Source organism: Prosopis cineraria, unplaced genomic scaffold (assembly GCF_029017545.1).
Source record: "Prosopis cineraria cultivar Desert tree isolate PC_DT_omini unplaced genomic scaffold, ASM2901754v1 PC4, whole genome shotgun sequence".
NCBI classification, from domain to species: Eukaryota; Viridiplantae; Streptophyta; class Magnoliopsida; order Fabales; family Fabaceae; genus Prosopis; species Prosopis cineraria.
Window position 1 is genome coordinate 14,053,247 of NW_026555335.1, and position 22,705 is coordinate 14,075,951.

At 31.8% G+C, this 22,705-nt stretch overlaps 2 protein-coding genes across 5 annotated transcripts; both read right to left on the minus strand.

The window, feature by feature from the left end:
• Positions 1-324: 324 nt before the first annotated feature.
• Positions 325-4,525, minus strand: LOC129308239 (transmembrane 9 superfamily member 10-like). 4 transcript variants are annotated; one of them, XM_054949299.1, is made up of 8 exons: positions 4,264-4,525; positions 2,636-2,800; positions 2,443-2,552; positions 2,233-2,344; positions 2,037-2,149; positions 1,800-1,950; positions 734-1,688; positions 325-561 (listed from the first exon to the last, which is right to left on the minus strand). In XM_054949299.1, the coding sequence occupies exons 1-8, from the start codon at positions 4,375-4,377 to the stop codon at positions 476-478; spliced, it is 1,806 nt and encodes a 601-aa protein (XP_054805274.1). In that variant the 5' UTR covers positions 4,378-4,525; the 3' UTR covers positions 325-475. The 4 variants fall into 4 exon arrangements, with proteins under 4 accessions (XP_054805274.1, XP_054805272.1, XP_054805273.1 ...); XM_054949297.1 differs by having other exon boundaries at positions 325-1,688; positions 4,264-4,524; XM_054949298.1 differs by lacking the exon at positions 4,264-4,525 and adding an exon at positions 2,877-3,230 and having other exon boundaries at positions 325-1,688.
• Positions 4,526-8,208: 3,683 nt separating this feature from the next.
• On the minus strand, positions 8,209-13,932 carry LOC129309836 (leucine aminopeptidase 1-like). Its single transcript, XM_054951569.1, has 10 exons — positions 13,600-13,932; positions 12,709-13,123; positions 12,405-12,599; positions 12,036-12,261; positions 11,498-11,624; positions 11,136-11,231; positions 10,376-10,453; positions 9,967-10,027; positions 9,264-9,451; positions 8,209-8,576 (listed from the first exon to the last, which is right to left on the minus strand). The coding sequence occupies exons 1-10, from the start codon at positions 13,819-13,821 to the stop codon at positions 8,448-8,450; spliced, it is 1,737 nt and encodes a 578-aa protein (XP_054807544.1). The 5' UTR covers positions 13,822-13,932; the 3' UTR covers positions 8,209-8,447.
• Positions 13,933-22,705: the final 8,773 nt, after the last annotated feature.

A 22,705-nucleotide genomic window follows, 5' to 3' on the forward strand; every position in this document is an offset into this window, starting at 1 on the left:
TGAGTTTGACACAATTAGTTGGCACAACGAAATCCTCAAGTGGAATGATTTGTTACCACTGGAACACGCTCCTTTGCAAGTGGCATACGTGTAAAAATGACAATGAAAACACAAATTTCCCAAACCCCAATAAAATTTATTTGAAAAATTCTACGTAGGTTGCAATTAATTATTTTATTTTATTTTATTTTTTTGTTTGGGGGTGGGGGATACAAGGAGGGAAGTTTCACAATTGTAATTGACCCAATTTTGATTTGAACGATCCAAGTCTCGAAGATAAAACATGAGCTCAACATGCTTACAAGAAGGAGAAACACCAAAAAAAAAAAAAAAAACACTAAGATAACAGAGATATTTGAACAAAAATCGTATACGCAGAACAAACTAATATTGTAGAGACTAACAAGAATTTCCGCCTAAGCTTAAAATTGGAACCAATGGAGAGCCACAACTCTCCGTTCTAACTAAAAATGCATTAACGCTTCAAGAGGTGATTTGACCATCCATACATTTGCTCCACGTGGCAAGAACTAGTCAACTTTGACTGATGAATAGATGAGCCTTATGAAATAGAAACATGCATAGAACCCAATTGTGCCAGTCAGCACAAAGAAAGCATATGAAAGAATCAGCATATATCCAAAGTACAGAATCCCAGACACTGGCTTTGTGATCTCAAGCTTTGTGAAGAAGTAAAAAGCAGCATAAAGGAAAAGGTAAAGTGATGATGAACCTGAAGTCAGATAAGATCTCCACCACCAGCGATAGTCCTCACTGCACAACTGGAAGTAGCAGAGAACTACTGTTATCTCAGCACAAGTGACCAGCAGTATGAGGAACACAATGAAGAGGAAACTAAATATGTAGTAAAATTGATGTAACCAGATTGATGTGAGAATGAAGAATAGCTCTATGAAGACAGCACCAAATGGGAGTATTCCTCCTACTAGAATAGACAGCACAGGGTTCATGTACCAGGTCTGCTCTGGGATCTGCCTAGGTATCTTATTTGTCTTTACTGGATCCTCGGAAACTTGCTTTCTGAAACCCACATAACCACCAATGAAGACAAGTGGGAATGAGATGCCAAACCATAGCAGAACCAGAGCAAACATTGTTCCGAAAGGGACAGCCCCAGAAGACTTCTCGCCCCAAATAAGAGCATTTAACACAGAGAATATCACAAAGACAATAGCAGGAAACATGAAGGCTGTTTTCAGAGTGATCTTTCTCCAATCTGTGCCCTTGAACATCTTATAGAAACATGCTGATGAGTATCCAGCGAATGATCCCATGGAGACCCAGAGCACGAGCATGGCCGTCATCAACCCTCCTCTGTTTGAGGGGGAGAGAAATCCAAGGGCAGCAAAAATCATAGTGACAAGAACCATGCCAAAACACTGGACACCTGTTCCAACATATACACACAGTAAGTCAGATTTGGATGGAGGCCTGAAAACGTCCCCGTGCACAAGTTTCCATCCTGTCTCTTCTTGAGCTTCTTCTTGTGTCTCTAATTGGTTATAGTTAGAGATATCACGGTAAAGTGTTCGCAACATTATCATAGCCACCATGCCCGACAAGAAAATTACAATCAGTGAAGAATTAATAATGGAAAACCAGTGAATCTGATCATCAGCCATTAGGAGATAGGTATCCCAGCGAGAAGCCCACTTTATATCACTCTCCTACAAGGTAAAAACTCTTCACATAGTTAAATGAAACCAAGATCAAATCAAAACCGAATCCTCAGTAGCAATGAGAAGTAATACAGTTACTTAAAAGTTGTGGTAAGTAACCTGGAATTCAACATCATACGTTAGAATAATTTCCTTCTTGTCTTCAATCTCTTGAGGAGCTTCGGAATTGGTGACTGCCCTTTTTGCATGGGGATCACAAGTAGTTAAGCGGATATTCTCATTCCATTCACCTTCATACTGATGCTTTACACTGTATTCACAGAAATTATATTGCAAGTGCAGCCAGCCATTCACTAGACTAATATGCAATCATGTGGAAAAGAATTATAATACAACCTGAAAGGTTTAACCTCAAAGCCTACAATCCTTGACAACTCGGTCAAGGGATCTCTATGATATTTCACCACAAACGATAAGTGGTTGTGGATAAAATACTTCTCTTCCTTCATCTGTGTATACAGTTGTGCACATTCAAGAGATCAAAATAGATTCAAGCCAATGAACAAGAGAAAGTTATTCAGCTGGTACTTACTCCAGCATACTGTCCTTTAAGGCCAACAAGAAAGCCATGCAGATAAACTATGGAAGATTCATCATGATCGGCCCTTCGAAGAGGAACAACTAAAGGAAGGTTATCAAGAATCCTGCAACAATGCAAGAAAGGGATTAAAAAAAATGGTCACAAATACATAGCAGCTTTAGAGCAGTATAAATTTGAACTTTGAAGTCATTAATGACTCACATATTCACCCGATATTCATCATCTATCTTTTGCTTGAACTCTTTGGCAGTTTTTGCATTAAGAGTTAGACGACAAACAACATTGCACATCTGTGGCTCTCTCATTTTAAACTGGGAAATTCAAATTGTTCAATAAATTAAAGTGATTGAACCAGAGGAAGAATCACGGAACCATTCCACACAATTTAACTCACCACATAGGGCGAGTTTTCAATGCGGTCACCCCGAAGAACTTCTCCTAGATTCTCTGCACTGTCAACAATGTGATCTGGGCGACAATAAGGCAGTGAATAGTGGGAATAAGGAAGCTGTGTTTTTGTGGATGTCAACTTGTTCACTTTCACCATCAACACATCTCCCTGCGACCAATGAAAATAATCAAAACTATTAGGATTATGATTAGAAAAAGATGTCGTATTCTTTTTGGCCTATCACCTGTTCGTGAATGGACACCGAATCAGATGAAGCTATCAATTGTGCCAGCCTAAGGCCTAAGGAATTGTTGGGGGTGCCAAATTTAGGTGGTGACAGAGACTGATTCATCTAGCGTAGTTGACAACAATCAAGCATTTATTAAAAAAATAGAAAACAGATATACAATTCTACTCTTGACAGAAGCAGAATCACTGTAGAACAGCCATGGACATACTATGAGAATCTCTCGTCACGTTGTTGATAATCAAAGAAAATATATGTCATACGCACAGGAATGTAAATTAATCTCCTCAGTTTTTATCTCTCACAGTCGTCCTTTTCTTTCTCTTCTCATACTTTTCTTTTTATTTTTTTTTTTACCAAACAAATCTCTTGGAACCCATATGTCTTTTCTAAAAGAGAAGTCTTTGGATTTACTTTACTCCATAGGTCGAAACTTCCCTCCCACTTCTGTTGTTATTTATTTCCATTTACAGGTGGAGTCTCAAGTTTTTCTTAGATTTGAGCTAAAATTTTAGTTTATGAGATTAAGAGTTGCCAAGTTGATAATTCCATAAACATTTATACTGATAAGAGTTATTATCTGATTAAAGCAGAAACGAAAATATTTCATCTAAAGGACATAATTTAGACATCATTCTTTGTCTTTTAGATCAATAAATAATCATGGATACTCCTTTGTTTATTAAATTTGAAACTTCTATCATTGTCAGAACTTAGATGTGATAGAAAATATGGCAAATGTCATTTTAAAAAGAAATAATTGTTTTTGCATTATTTAGTATTTTATAAGTTTTCTTCTAAGGAAGAAAACCTGACCTGCTTTTATTTTTTTTACTCTTTATAAATTTTAAATCTGCAAGTTGAGCTTTCCTTATAGGGAAGGAAACCTCAAGCTTATATTTTATTTCATTTTATGTTTCCTTCTTGAAACCTTAATTGTGACTTCTATAAAAAGTGACCATGCAGCACATGTAAGGAAGTTCTTAGAGTTGGAATGAATTGCTGAATTTTGTGAATGTTTCTCAGCCTTGCGTCTCTCCCCTTCTATTCCCCTATCTATCAGTTCTGCGTTCCTCTTCACTTCCCCTGCTTTCTCTATTTTCTGTCATCTCTCCCCTCTGTTTTTGCTCCCCCTTCACCTCTCACTCTCTGATTCTGTTTCTTCTTCCTCATCCTATTCTGTTCAAATCAATGTGAGTGTGTGTGTTTTACATCAAGAAGTGTGTTGAACTTGCATTTAAACCAACAAGTTTCTATTTTATTGAAAAACAAAAATCATTACCCCTCGCCCAAGGAAAAACAATAATGACAAACATGCATCGCAAATTGACGTAAAGCTAATAAGAAATAAAGATTCATCAGAAGACGAATAAATTGGAATCACCTTCTGGAAATCTTGAGGTGTAACTCCAGGGAGGTAAAAGCAATTGACGTGATGGAGAAGGAGCAAAATGCACAGAGGGATCCATTGATGACGAGCGAGAGGCCCTCTCGCCATTTCTTGGAAGTTAAATTCCGATCTTCTTCACTCTCTAATTCTCTTGCTCCGACTCTGAACGTTGTGTGGTGTTGTGAATTGTGACGTGTGCCTCTCTGTCTCTCTCTGAGTCTTCGAACTTGTGACTCTCTGGTTCGTTTCGTAACGGAAAAGCATTTTGGACAAGAAATCGCCACAGGGACACAAGTGTGAGGATTTGCGAGACATTTGCCTGGCTAATTGGTGTTTTCTTCGCCGTCCGATTCATGAATCTCGGCGATGAGAGGTAAAGATTCGAGTTAACAGTTTTAACGGTTATGAAGGTCATGTCACGTTGTAAATTGCAAGATTGACTTCAAAATTAGTAAAAAAGTATATATTAGAGCTTTCATATGAAATCAATTATTTTTTAAAAGTTAATATGTGATTTAAACTCCAAAACTATATATTTAAAATTAATTTTAATTCTAAACTTTGAAAAGGTATATTTTAAATTTTAAATAATTAAAGTTGAGGTAATTTTGCCTCTATTATTAAATTTCAACAAGTGTTCATTAGTTTTTTTAAAAGTGTAGTCTAATATACGATTTTTACTAAATTTTACTCTCTGTCTATCTCCTACATTGATGTAATGAAAGTTGCACATTGAGCTTCAATTTGACAACTGTTTGTTTAAACTTTTAACAATAGGGATGAAATTGTTTCAACTTAATTATTTAATGTTCAAAATGTACTTTTTAAAAGTGTAGGATTCAAATCGTCCCTAAATTTATAATTTAAGATTTAAATTGTATATTAACTCAATTTTTAATTATATTTAATTACATTAATAGAATTTTGGCATATTTGGTGTCGATTTGATTTTTATGACTCTCATATTTTCTTTCAAGGGTAAATATGGTTTTGATTCCCAATGGTAACTATAGGTTTCGCAAATTACATGAGGCATGAAAAATAATCATATCATTCATGATTTATAAATAAAAAAATATAACTTTTGATCCCTACACTTTACTTTTTGATCCCTATACTTTGCTCGTATTTGCTATAGATTCCTGTACTTTTTTTTGTGTTATAGGTCCCTACATTTTCATTCTAGTGTTTTAGGTTCCTAAATAAACAAAATGAACAAAGTGCAGGGATCTTAAATGAATGTAAAACACCGAAAAATAAAAGTGTAGAGATACAAAATATTGAAAAAAAGTGTTAGAACCTATAACAAAATATCAACAAAGTACAAGGATTAAAAATTATGTTTTTCCTATAAATCATATACATAATCCATAACATAATTGCAAAATACCCTTATTTTCTGTGTGGCATTTAATTTTTTTAGTTAAACTTGTTATTTTAATGGGAGTTAAATAGAATTATTTATCATGAAGTTTTTACAAAATTAAATTGTTATTCATCCAAGTAAGGTTAAAATGTATAAAACTCCCTTAAATTTTGAAATAATTACATGTAATCCCTTCACTTTTAGAAGTTTAAAATAAATCTCCTTAATCTTTAATTTTATTTTTCAAAACACCCAGGTTGATTATATTATTTTTTTATAAGGGTTAAAATGTTATTTAAATAAAAAATATTGTTAAACAAAAATATTATATTATAAAACTATTTATAATCAATTTTTTATAGTTTTTAGATAGTTAAGGCATTAATAACAAAAAAGATGTTATTATCACTATATAAAATTTTAAATATTTACAATTATATTAATTTTATTGATTTTTTTAATTATCAGTGATGCATAGTTTTATTATTTTAAAGGATAAATTTTTATTTATAATTTCATGTTAGATTAATGTAATGCATGATTAAAATATTTAAAATTTTATATGATCATAATAACATTTTTTTTACTATCAATATCTCAACTATTCAAAAATATAAGAAATTAATTTTTCATAATTCTATAGTATAATATTTTATTTAATAATATTTTTTTAGTTAAACGAGATTTTAACCCTTATGAAAAAAATATAATTAACAATATGAAATTTTGAAAAACAAAATTAGAAGTTACACTCTCGGAGGATCAATTTTAAACTTGTAAAAATTAGAAAGGTCATATACAACTTCCAAATTTAAAATTTTTTACATAGTTTAGCCCTCAAATAATAATTATATGAAGTATAATGTAGAGTCATTTAAAGGAATTAAACTTATCAAGCTAACTCATTCTATTTCCTCTATTACTTTCAGTATATTTAATTTATTCATGAATTACTTCCCGTTCATGTTAATTCAACCTAAATAATAAATTATAACTCACAAAATATACATTTTAAGCATTAGCCACAGGATTCATAAGAAAATAAATAATAATTAAATAACTAACTGCAGGCGTTTATTCCCTTAGTTTTGCATCATCCCTCCTCTTGCTTTCTTTCTTAGTTTTAATCTTTTTGAGTTTTTTTTAATAGCATAAAGACAGCAAATATTATCTCCCCCAAGATATAATAGGCAACAAGTGAACCTCTCCCAATCTTTGAGTTCTATAATATACTTTTTGTAATATACTTTGTAATATACTTATTTCTTTTGATGGAAAAGAAGGGAAAAGCCTCGAAAAGCTTTGGAAAATTCTTAAAAAAGTGCTTATGACTGTATACCAAAAGAAGTGTTTTGAAAAGTCTTGAAAAAGAAGAGAGTACGAATTACTTATATTAAAGTTATACAAAATATGTATGAGGGGGTAAGAATTAACATAAGAACGTCTAGTGATCAAATAAAAAACTTTTCTATAAAGATTGGACTATATCAAGGATCATCTTTAAATCCTTATCTGTTTATCTTAATCCTAAATGTTTTGACGGAACATATTCAAGAAAAAATTCTCAAATGTATGCTATTCACGAATGATATAATTCTTATAGCAAAGACAAGAGAAGAAATTAATTGTAAACTTAAGTTATGGAGGAGGACATTGGAGTTGAAAGGTTTTCGTCTGAGAAAGAATAATACAGAATATATATATTGTAAATTTGATAAGAAACTAGTCAACAATAATTTGAAAGAGAAATTAAGAGATCAAGTTATACCTTAAGTAAAAAAATTTAGATATTTAAGAGTCATTATTTAAAATAATGACAAAATCAGTGAAAATATTTCACATAGGATTCAAGCTGGGTGGTTTAATTAAAGAAAAACTAAATGAGTTATTTGTAATCGTAAAGTGCCTAATAAGCTTAAAGGAAAATTTTATCGTACTGCTATTCAGACCGGCTATGTTATATAGTAGTAAATGCTGGGTTCTAACGGGATAGCAAGAGCATAAAGTTGAAATAGCAGAGATGATAATGTTACGATGGATGTGCAGACATACACGTAAAGATAAAATTCGAAATGAGCACGTACGTGAAAAAGTGAGGCTAGCACCTATTGAAGAAAAAAAGGTAGAAAATCATTTGAGATGGTTTGAACATATACAAAAAAGACCGCGGGAGGCACTAGTGAGAAGAGTGAAACATATAACTTTGAGCCTTGTTAAGAGAAGTAGGGAAAGGCCTAAGAGAACACTCTTGAAAGTTGTTGAACGCGATCTCTTAATTAATAAGATTCCTAAAAGCTTGGTAAATGATAGAGCACAATAGCATCTTGCAATCCATATAACCGACCCTACCTGGTGAGATAAAAGCTTGTTGTTGTTGTTGTATACTTATTTCTTTTACATTTTTCCCTATCATTAATGATATGTATTCAAATATTTCTAAAAGCTTAATAAATGATAGAGCACAATGGCGTCTTGCAATCCATGTAGCCGACCCCACCTAGTGGGATAAAGGCTTGTTGTTGTTGTATTAATGATATGTATTCAAACCTTAGCAGCAAAGTGCAACAGTGATATGCACAATTAACATCAAGAGAGGCAAACTACTCTTTCAGCTAAAGATCAACAAGTATGATTAACATTGAAGACAAGCTTTGAAAAACCAAGCCACTCAGCTCACCACTTACTAATGATGATTTATTTAATCATACTATCATAGAACAAAGCCACCGCCATTGAACCAGAAATCTCTTAATATGGCATTTTTCAATCATATTTCTTTCTTTCAAAACCAGAAACCTCAGCTTACATCTATCTAAGAGGAGTGTTTCAAAACCCATTCCACCAACGTGGCAACGCCGAATCCCGTTGCAGACTTCTTATTGTCACTCCACACTGGACCAGCCAAGTCAATGTGTAACCATTGAACCTTCTCATCAACAAACTGCAAAACCAGAGTTTTCTCAGCAATCCTACATCTACAAATGTAACAGGGTTTTTGGACCGGCTACATGTATTGCATTGCGGCTTTATCTACTACCAATAGTATACGTGAAAAGATATAAAGAGGAAACAAGGAAGTGCATGTTCTCTCTCCGAGATGCATACCTACATTATTACAGAGGATCACCGCACATGTACCAAAACTATTAATAGAAGAAGCAAGAAAATGACACAGTAAGGCAATGTTAGCTACGTGAAAATGTATTTAAAAAAGAATAGGATAGGTGCATTTCACATTTCCTTTCTAAAAAATGCTTTTCTCCGTACCAAACATTGCATAAAGAAGCATAGGCTGCCAAAGCAGCTTTTTTTTTTTTTTTTTTGGGTCCTAACAAGTGTGCTAGTATCAAACCACAAGTCTATCATGGGAAGTTGTATTGCAAAAATATACAAGCAGAAGTTAAAAATTGCCTAGAGGCCTCAAAACAAACAAAATATAATAGAAGAAAATAACAAAATATGAAACCTAATGTAAGTCAAATATACCGCCAGAGACATCTTGAATGTCAAGATAAAGATGAAAACATACACACGGAACTTACCATGGACGAATCCTTGGCAGCGTGGGCTCAAAAGGTTAAAGAGAAATAAGAGAAATAACATGAGTTGAATGACCACAGAAAAAAACCTGTTTCAAAAATAGAGCAGCAGTTATAGCGCCGCCTTGTCTAGCACCAGTGTTCACCATATCAGCCACTCCTGATTTCATTGATTCCCAGTAACTTTCCTCCATTGGCATCCTCCATAGCTTTTCTCCGCCTGCCTCGGCAGCTTCCAATACTTCTTTTGCCAGGTCATCACTGGGTGTAAACACGCCTACAAATCAATAGTTCTCATTAACACACAATTAATAATAAAGTGAATCATTGTAAGAGTTCAGCTCAGGAGAATGCCAAGTGCAGTAAGGGAACAGCCACCAAAGACCCCTGTAACAGTTATAGCTCTTTTAGATCCTACCATTCTCAGTCATTAGGGCCATGTTTGGTATGACTGCGTCTAAGGATAGGGCAAGAGAGAAATGGGAAGTTAAACTTTTTGTGATATCTGTTATTCCCTTGTTATCATTATTTAACAGTGCCTTTTTTCTATTACACTTTTTTTTTTTTTTAAATATGGGCATGAACGAATTTCCTACCTGTTTTTTATTTTATTTTCTCCTTCTATCCCTGACATGGAGTAACAAACATGGCCCAGCTCATGCTTTCCCCAGAATCATAAAATACCTCCCATACCCAACAAAATATTGGGCCTTCTCTGATTCTCCAAAATAAGTTTCCCTCTATGGTTATTAAAGTTAAAACATACTGTAATGCAAGCAAGTTAATATTCACCTGCAATTGAAGGTCCAAGAGCAACTATGCAGGCCCCAGTTAAGGTTGCCAGGTCAACTATCTGTAGAATAGTCAATAAACATATTAGCAAGGTTCAGATAACAAACTATACATCTAACAAGTTTTAATCTTATTCTAAATGAAATTAAAAAAAATGTTAATAGGGGCACTATATGCTTGTAAACAATACGACAAAAATATTCCCAAATCAGCATATGTTTATCAAAACAGTGTATGCACGTCTCGAGAGTCAAGTCAAATTCCATTTGAAGACTGACAATCGCACCACATATTCATCAAATTATCAAATTCTACAAAAGTAAGACTAATCAGAGGCAGGAAATCAGATCTGTTAAGAATTATGTGAATATTAGAAATGTGTGCATGGCCATATAAATAATTGAAGTACCTTTTCAACACCTTGGTTACAAGCATATACCAGAGCATCTGCCAGGGTAAGCCTACCCTCAGCATCTGTGTTGTTAACCTACAAGAGGTTTAAGCCAATGCCAAATGTAACTTCAGATGCTAATAAAAAATCATAAAAGTCGAGTAAGACATGTCATATTTTGTAGCTCTCAGTAAGCCAAAATTCAAATTCAATGATCTTCAGTAGCTAACCACTTGTAAGTTTTGTGACAATGCATTAGGTTCAGACATTATTAGCTCTGCTGTGCAGGACTGATGTTCTTGAAATAATTCCAAAAGTTGAAAGGAAAACGAAAGGAAAATAAATTAATGCATCTCTCTTTCAATTCTAGCTTAAAAAAAAAAAAAAAAGTCTAGTAACAATGCCCTGATCCAATGAAATCAAAATTCTAAGCACATCTTAAATTTATTCTTAACGATAAAATATTCAGTGTAGAGCAGTTCTTTGAATGGTGTGTCCATAAAAGCTATAAATTGAACTGAACTATTTTTAGCAACAAATCCATCAATGAACATAAGTAAATAACCAAGTAAAACAAAACCACATCATAAGACTTGAGTTTTCATCCCAAAACCTGTCATACAAATTAAAGACTTGTTATACAAATCTAAATAAGTATTATATATTTCTTATAACAAAATGAACATCGTAAACTAATCAAGACCCACCTATTGCTATGTGCCACATCCTATAGATTGAAACAATATAATATTTGAAAGAAAAAAAAAAGCCTATTCACCTCTATAGTCTTTCCATTTGAAGCTGTGACAATGTCTCCAGGTCGCATTCCTGTTCCACTTATCATATTCTCACAAGCTGCAACAATAAAATGAACCTGAAATGCAAAACTTTGAACTTTCAATATAATATGCTACATGCAGAAACCAAATTCAATAGATAATTTAATATTTGAAAATTAGATACAATTTTTCTTTTATCCCCAAAAAGTTGAAACCATTATTTGCCACATCTTGCTTACCTAACAACCAAAGGCTTACATTGAAAGATAGAAGGTAAACTACATCCTAATCAATCAACTAGTACATGTCATTCTATGCAAAGGACAAAGTTATGACTCATGAAAAATGATCAATGGCTCACCTCCACTCCAAGAGGCTTGATTTGACCAAGCGCTTTTGCAGCACCTAAAACTGCAGCTGAACCGCCCATGTCAAATTTCATGAGCTCAATTAAACAGCCTGGTCCAGTTTTGATGTTGTAGCCACCACTGGTTACATGCAGATACATTATAAAAAAATAATAATAATACAAAATGTCCTTTATATCCAAAGTTCAAAACTACAAAGTAAAAAATAAATTACCATAAAAAAGTTTTGAAGTAGTCATGGTGTACAAAAACAAAAATTAAATCGAAACTACAAAGGCAATTTGTATATAGAAAAAAGACCCAAAAAAAAAGTAATCTACTTTGTAGCTCATGGCAAACAATATTGACCATAAAGAAAAAAAAAGGACAGTCTTAGGTCGTATCATTTCAACCAATAACAAAAGTTATAATATCATCACCAATTACATAAAAGAAATACAAGCGCATATGGGAAACTTCAGTTTGGAATCATCACTCATTCTAAAATGTGGCTACATTAGAAAGATGCATTTTCTAAAAAGCTCTTATTACCTGTCAAATGTCAAACCTTTTCCAACTAATGCCAACTTGGCATTGACAGGTCCGCTGGGAGGTTTATAACAAAGATGGATAAAATGAGGAGGATTTGCTGACGCTGCAGCAACGCCGAGAAAAGATCCCATTTTCAATTCCTTGCATTGCTCAACATTCAATATTTTAGCTGTCAGAACATCACCATATGTGGAAGCAATCTTCGACGCTTCTTCTGCCAATACCCCTGAGTTAAATAATTCATAAAGGTCAGATCAATTCTGAGAATCAAATAGTAAATCATAAACATATAAGCCAAGCACATGAATGCAAAGAGATTGTAACATTTCAAGACAATATATCTTTTCCAAACACAATAGACACACAAACCTGGTGTGACCACATTGGCTGGAGAGTTTACAAGTTCCTTTCCAAAAATTATTCCAGCAGAAACATCTTCAGCATACTTAAGTTTCTTTTCCAATTCAGGTCCTGCTCCGAGACCAAGAATGTCAACTGATCTAAGAGCTGTTTTCTTGGATTCTGACTTGTACCTGTTATCTTCATGTATTCCCAGTGCAGTCCCTAACAAAGTTCAAGTATACATGTCACAGTTAAAATATATCACAGCTCAAACATTGATAGGTAACCAGACAATTACAATTAGACATATACCAAAATATAAAACAAATACCACATGCTATTGCAGAAGCAGTTTTAAGCTTTGATTCCGTAGAAAGTCCTTCAGATGAAGCAAGAACAATGGCAACATCATTTGCTTGAGCAGACTTTGCAGCTGTTGTAACAGCCTCACCAAAACTCTTAAAAGCAGATGTAGTTGAAGCTGACTGTCCAAGTCCAATCAAGCCAACCCTCTTGAATCCAAGTCCCGGTACCCTAAGAACTGTTGATTGGCCAACTTTTCCAGAAAAATCCTCCTCAGAAGAAGCTTCAGCCAATAAACCACCCAGCTTGGAGTCAAGGCACTTCAGAATCAGATTCTTGAACTTTGCGTTCTCATCTTTTACCATGTCTTTCTCCGTAACACCTACTGCAAGTATGTCCCCTTTCCATTCTGTGACATCAATCTCCTTAGCAGTAAAAGAGATCTTCAAGGAATTTCACAAGCAGAAAAAAAACTTCAGAATTACACTATTAAATCACAACAGAAATAAGAGCACATCTCCCTGATTTTATTTCTAATGAAGAACAATAGTCAACCTCAACACGATGGCATTTCTCCATAACCTTCAAACGTATACAAATATTCAAATTGAAATGTTAACCACAAAGTAAAAATTCTCAGGTCAACAACTTTCGCATCAGACAATGCGAAACAAAATTTTGACAGATTGAAGAAAACAAATCAGTCAATCACATATGCAGTCAACGGGACTACCATTGAATTGGAGTGACTGATACAGTGAGTGTAACACTGAAACCCCAAATACAGTAAGATCAGGATCACTCGTGGATTCTAATTTCTAAGCCAATGCGCCAGGTCAGTGCCAATACAAAACAAGGGCAGAAAGAAAACCACAAAATAACTCATTAACAACAACAAAGCAGAGAGATTGTATGTGACCTTGGGGGTTTCGATATTGGAAGGCTGAGTTAGGCCAAGACTGGCACGAACGAAAGTGTGAGCCATGAACCTCCTTGTTGGATAACACAGAGGCCGAACAGGGGAACAAAGGCGCGACGAAGAAGCAGAACTGAGCCTAAAGGAGAGAAACAATGAAGAAGAAGAAAAGGCAGAGGAAGTAGCGAGAAATGAAGCCGCAAACGAAACTACAATGGAAGCCATTTATAATGAACCATCAGAGGAATTCGGATGCGCGTTGGGTTCAAAGATAACAGTAACGTGACGGGTGGCTTGACACCACCAGCATCTTCGGCAGCGGCCTGCGACATTTGGATCGCCGCTTTTTTGCTCTGTGTTGGATATTCCTGGGAAGAATTACAATTAAATCCCAAAAAATAAAAATGTGAGATAATGATAATAATTTTTTTAAATTATATAAAAGACATTTTAATTTTTTAAAATATCATAATTTTTTAAAATGTTTAAACATTTTTTGTCATTAAAAATTAATATAAATAATTAAATTACTTTTAATTTAAGTGAATTGTGTTAAATTCTTATAATTTTAAAAAAATTATAAATTTTAAAATAAAATTTGTGAATAATAATTGATATTTGTAACATTTAAAGAATATCAATATTTTAAATTTAAACTTATAAATTGTTATTGAATTTTTATAATTTTAAAAAAAATTATAAATCTTAGAATAAACTTGTGAATGGTAATTAATATTTCAATTAAGAGTAATTTTATCATTTATAATAATTCTTTAATGACAGAAAAATTCATAAAAATTTTAGCAAAATTATGACATGTCATTTATATAATTTAAAAGAATTTTATTGTTATTTTATCTAAAATTAGTGACATTTACATTTTTATAAAAAAAATTATATACTTAATGTTATATATTAGACTATTAGTTTTAATTAAATCAAGATTTATGCATTTTTTCTTAAGATCTAACTATCATTAATTTATTCTTTTAAAATTTTTTTATTATTGTCTGGAGCTTGAATATTTACATCTACTAACATTGCTTCCTCTTTACATATAACATATCTAGGCCATTGGTTTAGGATAAAAGATTTTGAAAAGAATTTCAAACTAATATTATCAATTTATTTGATATTTATGAAAATATTTATGTTAGTCATGCCCTTAAAAAATGGAGAGAATGAACATATTAAATATTTTTAATACTTTCAAAAAAATTTAAACATAAATTATATATACTTTATAATTTTTTTACATTTTTTGGTTAAATATTTCTTTATGTAAATATTAGTTCATGGTTATGATGAAATTTATTTTATAATTTTATATATTATTTAAAAATATTAAATTAATTATAACTGGACCGATTTAATTACAATCTAATTATTAATCCTTAAATTAATGATTGTACATTAGTTATTTTTTTCGTTATCTACTGATGTAAACAGTTGCAGTGACAATAAATATTTTGACCTATTGTGTCGTCATTTCGTCACTAAAATCAAGCTTAATTTTTATTCTTGTCACTGTCATTTCAAGCCCTTTTGGCCCACATCAAATGATTAAAATAAGCCAGAATATCATATTGTCAATATATGTGAACCCTTCAATTATTTTATATCAACAGATAATGGAAAAGATGATAGGTCTCTGACATAAATGTAATTTTTTTCTTAAAAAAATTATTTAGGCAAAATATTATTTCACTTTTAGTGTAGGATACTTAGCACTCTTAAAAAAAATTAAAAAAAAAGATATTTAACTCATTTATCATACAAGTTAAAAGTGCTCGGCATGCTGCATGTAATTCGGATGTTTTAGTAATTCTAACCTTACTCATCAAAATCTTAAAGGGCAGATTTTATGGTTCCTCATATCGACTAGGTATGGCTTATCTCGTTTCATCTCATTTATTCCATTCACACAACAGAATGATTTTCCAAGAGCATAGAACGTATCATATTCCCATTAGCGAAGCTTTATGTGTGGAAATTAGTTAAAAAAAAAATACAAAAGATAGAAAGCAAAATGCTTCTGTCCTTTGGAATAATTACCCAAAATTAAACTAAAATTTAGAGGGCAGGCCAATCACCTAACTACACATGAAAATAATATTTTTAAACTCATAATTTTAAATAAAGTCATGATAGAGATATAAAATTAAGACATAGACTTGAATTGTAAACTCTTAAGAGTTTATTTTTTATTAATAAATAGTCTTTAAAAGTATATGATTAAATAATTAAAATATAAAATATGATCATAATTTAATTTAAATATATTTCAAATATAAATCATTGAGATTAAATTTGTTTACATTCATAGATTATTATATTCAACATAGAAATTTTAAAATAGGACAACTTATTTTTGATATTTTTTATTTTCTCTTTTTATTAATATTAGTTTTTGTTTTTTTTAGTTTTATTTTTCATTGAATTGGATCATACCACTTCTATGAATCAAATTCTACCTAGTATATACCTATTTTTCTTAATGAGTTTATGAGTAGATTAACAAAATTTTATAAACTAGAAATGTAAAAATGATAAACTCGAAAAATCAATTCACAAGTTTAACTGCATTTTATTTAATTCAGATTTACGAGCAAGTTAACACAATTTTATAGGCTATAAATGTCAAAAATGATAAATTTGTAGAATCAATTTAAAAGTTTGACAACAAAGCATGAGAATACACATACAACATACATACATTACCTTTTTTTTTCTCATTTGAAATAATTTTAAAGAGGGAGCTTATGCCTTTTTTTTCCTCATTTGAAATACTTTTGAAAAGCATATTCTCTTTAAAAAAAAAATCTATTCAAGGAATATGGTTTTTCTAAGAAAAAATGTTGGAAAGAAAAACACAACTCATGATTCTTTTTCTCTTATAATTTTATCTTCCACATACTTTTAATCCATCCAAAGATAAGATAAGTATATTAACAAAGTGATGAGATGATAATCTTGAGTGATCTTGTGCTTTCTTCAAGTTCCCTCCAAGCCTATTAAAAATATGAACAACAATTTTTTTTTTAGTGTCATTTTGTAAAATATTTACCACTTCACATTATCATACACACCATGATAGACCAAGTCCAAGAGACAAACTTACTATGAGAATCTTTTCCCCAGTAACAAACAGTGGCAAGCCTAAAATCTGGGACGAGAAGAGTGATATTTCTTTTTTTAAAAAAATGCAAATGATGATGATGATAATATTATCATGTAAAAATTAATATAAAAATGATTAATTATACAATATATATATATATATATATATTTTTCACGTCTAATGGCCAATTTACTATGGAGGTCCATGAGGTGTATTGGTCATGTCCTTTTGTTGGTCAACATTAATTCAGATGCAGCTTTTTGTAAGTTCACTTCTGCTGGTCTTATTTCTTTGTGCATAAATGATAAGGGTGATTTCATTGAAGGTTAGATGGAAATACTCTTAGCTAGTACTAGTTTTATGGCTAAACTTTTGGCTGTTAAGAAAGTAGTAAAGATGGTGAAAGAATTTTTCCCAACTAAGGTCGTTGTTGAGATGGCTGTTTTAAGGCCTTGACCTCTCTCATGCTTATCAAGCGTGTGCATGGGGATGCCTTCATATAATCGAGGATTTGATTGATGATACAAAATCTCTAGTCTTCTGTCATTTTCTATTGTCCCTCGGGGATGGAAATTGTACTGCCAATTGGATGGCTACTAAGGCTTCACGGGAATTGGGACTGTATGGTTTGGTTTTATCACCACCATCTACTCTGGCTTCTCTCGTCCTCAGAGATTCTATTCATCTTTTCTCATCTGACATGGACCAGTCAAGCAATGAGGTAGACATGGAAGAATCGGCGAAAGCTTTTCTATCAAAATAAGTAGATTTTTATGTACTAATAATATTAATAACAAAAATTTGTTATAGAGAATAAATAATAGGGTTATGAGTCATTTTTGTCCCTTAACTTCTATTTAAAGGGTCATTTTTTTCCCTCAACTCAAATATTTTATAATAAAAATATTAAAAATATATAATATGAGGCCCACTAATGATCAACTAATGGTAAGAAAATGACAAACAATGAGGAAGAGAATCTTTAAATTTGAGAGATAAAATTAACCCATAGTTGAGTTTGGAGATAGTTATGACCTTTCACGTATAGTTCAAGGATTAAAAATGACCCTTAATCCTAAATAACATATAAACACTCACATGTTCATACTCACCTATCAAAATCAAACCTGTAATTGTAACCTTGCCTTTCACTGGGGAGGTATTTGTGTCATTGTGGCAAGATGTCATCAGCTCCTCGCAATGGCATAAGCTGTACTTTTTAATTTTTATACTTACTAATTCTCTCAATCTTCACACATGCTTCTCTCCTTTGCCAATCAATTTTTAATTGTTCCTCTTTCATTATGCATTTCTTAAATCATCACTTTCTTCTTCTTTCCTATCATTTTCTCTCTTGCTCCTCCAATATGTCTGATTTATAGGTGCAAAATTTTGTGGATGAGTAAATTTATTCATCTGGACTTTCAAATAATAGGGGATTTTTTATCCAAAAGAATAATAAGGGATTCAAGAATAAATAGACCATGGGCACATGCTTCAATGAACTTCTAAAAAGAAAAAAGAGCTTGGCTCACATATCTTGACTGAAGAAGCTTTTGTGGATAAATAATCTTCAAGGAGATTGTGTGTGATTGGATTGGGCTTTTGTCATATCAAAAGTCCTTCAAGTTAAAGTTTTTTTTTCTTTTATGTAACTATCTTATTAGGTTAAATTTAAGTATTGTCAGATGCAATTGAAAGTAATTCTTTTAAAAGTATTTTCTACATTCACACAGACTCAAACTTGAGACTCATACTTAATAAGTTATAATCTCCTCTACTAAATCCAATGCCTATTGATTTAGCTAAAGTTCTTTTGACAAATATTGTTTCGATAGCATTTTTTTTAAGTTACACTCTAAAAATATGCTCATGCGAGTTTTAAAAGTTAATTTCCAAAAATTTATAAAGAGTTGCTTCTAATATTTCAAATGTAAGCTATAGAAGCCATGCCAATTAGCACAATGAAGTCTTTGACTACTCTCACAAGAGAATAATATAGGGAAAAAAATCTTTTAGACATTTCTTATGTGTCTAACAAATTTGAAATCTTTCACAATATCACAAAAGTTATAAGTGAGCATTTAGCCTCTTGGAAGATTCTACTTCTATCTTAATTTTCTAAATTAACATTAATCGAGTCTATCCTCTCCAAATATAAGGAATAAAATGGGAGAAAATATTTTTACATGTATTAAGTTGCTTATATTTTGAACTAATATTAACTAGGAGAAAATACTTATATTGGTACAAAAATGTCTCGAAAGTTTTGTGAAAAGAATACTGGTACCCTTACATTTTAGTTGAAGCAATGTTGTCCTGTAACTTTCAAAAAGGGAGTAACGTCACTCTAATATTAATTTTGACTATTAAATAATTTAGTTTGACTAACAGATGCCACATGACAAATTTTTTGTGCTGGTATGGTGAGGTAAATGAGACAAGTGAAAAAAAAAACATATCCTCCTTTGTCAACCTCCTCTCCTCCATGATCCCACCGCCAATTAAACACAATTAAAAAAACACACATAATCATCCTCTTCTTCCTCCCACTTTCCAAGAACAAAAAGCAAAAAAAAATATTAAATCTAAAGCAAATCACAAATTAAATATTAGTCACAATAGAATAGGGATAAGAAGAAGGTGCTTGAACAAAGCACAGCATGGATCTTACAAACAGGTCACTGCAAACTCTTGGCTACACTCTAAAAGTAAACATTCCAATAATGTGACTTCAATCACCACACATACTTGACCCAATCAAAGGAGAAATAAGTATGACTTTGATAAAAGCTCCATAAATCAACTAAGAGGTAGAGTTACCCAAATATTACCAAGTAAGATGCTAGAAATTCATTCAATCTGTTCTTTAGTTTGATTGCTAGCTTCATGCATCACTTTGTCACTAGGCATCAACCTCTCCCCTACCATTGCAACATAGATATGTTCTTTGCTTCATTACTTCATTCAATCTGATTTTGCCTTGCAATTGTCGAGGCGTTGGGAATGTTGTTAGGATGTCTAGCCAAACCATGGAGCTCTCCTCTAAGTGATATCCTCGTTCTCAAAAGATGTGTGCTGAACCAAACAGATGAGGTATATGTAAAACTCAGGCTTGTCCCTTTGAACAAGGAAGATGATTATAATAAGGAGGATGGCATAGGAGACGGCGACAATGGATCTGAAACTCAAGAGAAGCAAAAGAGGATGAAGGGTTTGGGTGGAGGCAGAAGGAGAGAAGCGAAAAGATGGAGAGGGTGAAGAGAGTGGTGGGGTGTGTGCAAGTCACTTGGATTTTTTTTTTCAATTTTTTAAAAAATGCCAAGTGGCTATCACCTAGTCAAAATAACTATCAACAAATTGTCACAGTAACGATAGGGTACAATTGCTTCCTTTTTTAAAAAATTTTAGAGCAACATTAATCCAATTAGAAGGTAAGGGCATCCAATACTCCTTTTAGAAAACTTTCGAGATATTTTTTCCCCTTAACCCTATTTTATTTAAGGAATACTGAATCACTTTCATAAAATTTAATCATTGTAAAGTAATAAATTGACTATTCACTATGAACATGAACTATTCAGACTTGACACTAAGCTAGGATTTAACCCAACTTGGCCCCACTCACTCATGCCCCTAATTTTAACCCAACTTGTGTTGAATTTGAATTCAATGAGTGGCCTAAGTATACTTACTAAATGAGTATCTCACGTAGTACAATAATAACTTTTTGATTTAATTGAATAGTTGTCAGAGACTATGTTATATAATACTTAAAAAGTATTAAATCTCAAATTTTTGAAGTGGATAGTATATTTAAGGAGTATTTTGATTGTGGTAATTGTTTTGAATTTTAGAAAAAATTGTATCTTAATAGTTTTCAAGTATTGATAAAATCAAATGGCTGTAATTAAGATACTCATTGAATGAGTGTGTTAAGGCCATTTACCGAATTTAAATCCACTTATGTCCTGTCACATCTCGAAATTCATCCTATGTAACATCCCAAATCCTTACCCTTTGATTTAATTAGGTTAATAATAATTTAAGAGATTTTAAGGGTATTTAAATATATTGAAAATAATTTGTAATTAATTAGGGTTTGGAAGAAGATAAGAAATGAGTTGTCTTTGTAATTAAAGATTTTTGAAGGGAAAATGATAATATTTTTAAGTAATTCTTTTTTATATTAGAAAGTAAACATCTTGAGCTTTCGATAGAGTTCTAATAGCAATTTTTTGGAAATGTGCAAAATTAATTATGAATTTTGAATTGGATCAATGAAATGATACCTTTAGCCACAACGAACAACACATTTCCAGACTTAAATGTTTTGTTGCAAAATAGAACACAAAATGAAGTTTTACTAGGGCATGAATTTAGCTCCTAATCACTCAAGGTAACATTTTTAATCTTCCTCCTTCTCTCTAATCTTCTCTTTAGGCTAGTTTTAATAATGGTAATGTTGGGGTTTTCATTTCTCGGGTTTTCTAACCATTGGATTTAAATTATTCCGGTTGTTTGAAGTTAAATACATGTTATTTAGGTTGTTTTGAAGATGTTTATCATAAGGGGGCAATTAAATCCAAAACCCTAAAGTTGTTTTAGATTATATTAAGTTAATGATAGTCATAAGATATGGTTTAGAGTTAACCCTAATGCTAATAAATTAAGTTCAACCTAATAAAATTAGCTAATAGTGTTTATTAAGCTTAATAAAGGGTAAATAAATTAAGAGAAGTGAGTTTTAGAGTTGATTTTGCTTAATCATGCTTAACAAGGGATTAAGGCCTTAACTGTGATTAAAGCTACTCCCTCTGTTTTTAATTGTTAGAGAAACTACCATTTTTCACTTGTATTTTTCTAGAAAAAAATTACATTAGCATTTATTACACATTTTTTAAATCATCCCTCATAATTTACATTAGCAAAAAATAATTAATACGTACTTATATTGATTAACATGGGGCATTTCAGTCTAAATTTTTATTTTCAGACATAATTATTATAGTAAATTGACATTTTTAAACTGTGTGATATAGTTTTTTTCTCCTATATATAGAAATAGAAGGATTAATCAATAACAATTAGTCATTAACAGTGTTTAATGATTTTAATTGTAGATTTGATTACTCTTAGAACTTGTTAATTGTTTGAGAGGTCTTTTAGAATCCAAAGTTACTCTTGAGGTGGTAACCCAAGAGTTGAGATAACTGAGAGTTGAATAGTTTTACCATGTTAAGGTGTTGTTGGCATGAATTGTATAGCATGATTGAATAAATTTCAATGCCATTATTAAGTACGATGTGATGTTGGTATTGTGATCATTGTAATTTTGACAAATATGTTTTAGTATATGAATTTATAAGCATTGGTATGAGAATGTGGAGGTGTGATTATGTGATTAAGTGCTTATGGCATAATGTTATGAGTGGAGTAAGGATACATGATTTGATAGGATAATCATGTGCATGAACAAGGTCATAAAGTATATATTGATGATGTATCATTATGCATATGTTTATAATATTGGCATGAAATTTCAAATATTAGTTAATTATCCTTAACTTGATAGGATGCGCTTGATTATGAGATAAGTTAATCAAATAGCATTGATAATAAGTTATTAATAATTTAAGCATGTGTATGATTATATAGGGCAGGAGTTCGCCCAAGAGAGTAGGCATTACGAAAATTCATGTGATACTCACTAGCACCACAAGGCCTCAATGTTATAATTCTTGATACTTACCTTAAATTGGGAAAAATGACACCCTATTTGTTCAAAATGGGAGAATTAATGGTCTGAAAGTGAGCATAGAGCCTTGGCTAAGTCATTTCTCACAATTGGAAAGCAAGGCTAATTCGGTCACACAAGTTAGTTCTATATAATTTAATAACCCATGGATTCAGTCAGAAAACATAAGGAGAGGAATAAGGATTTAATGCATATGATCATGTATAATTATTTCATTTCATTCTGTACTT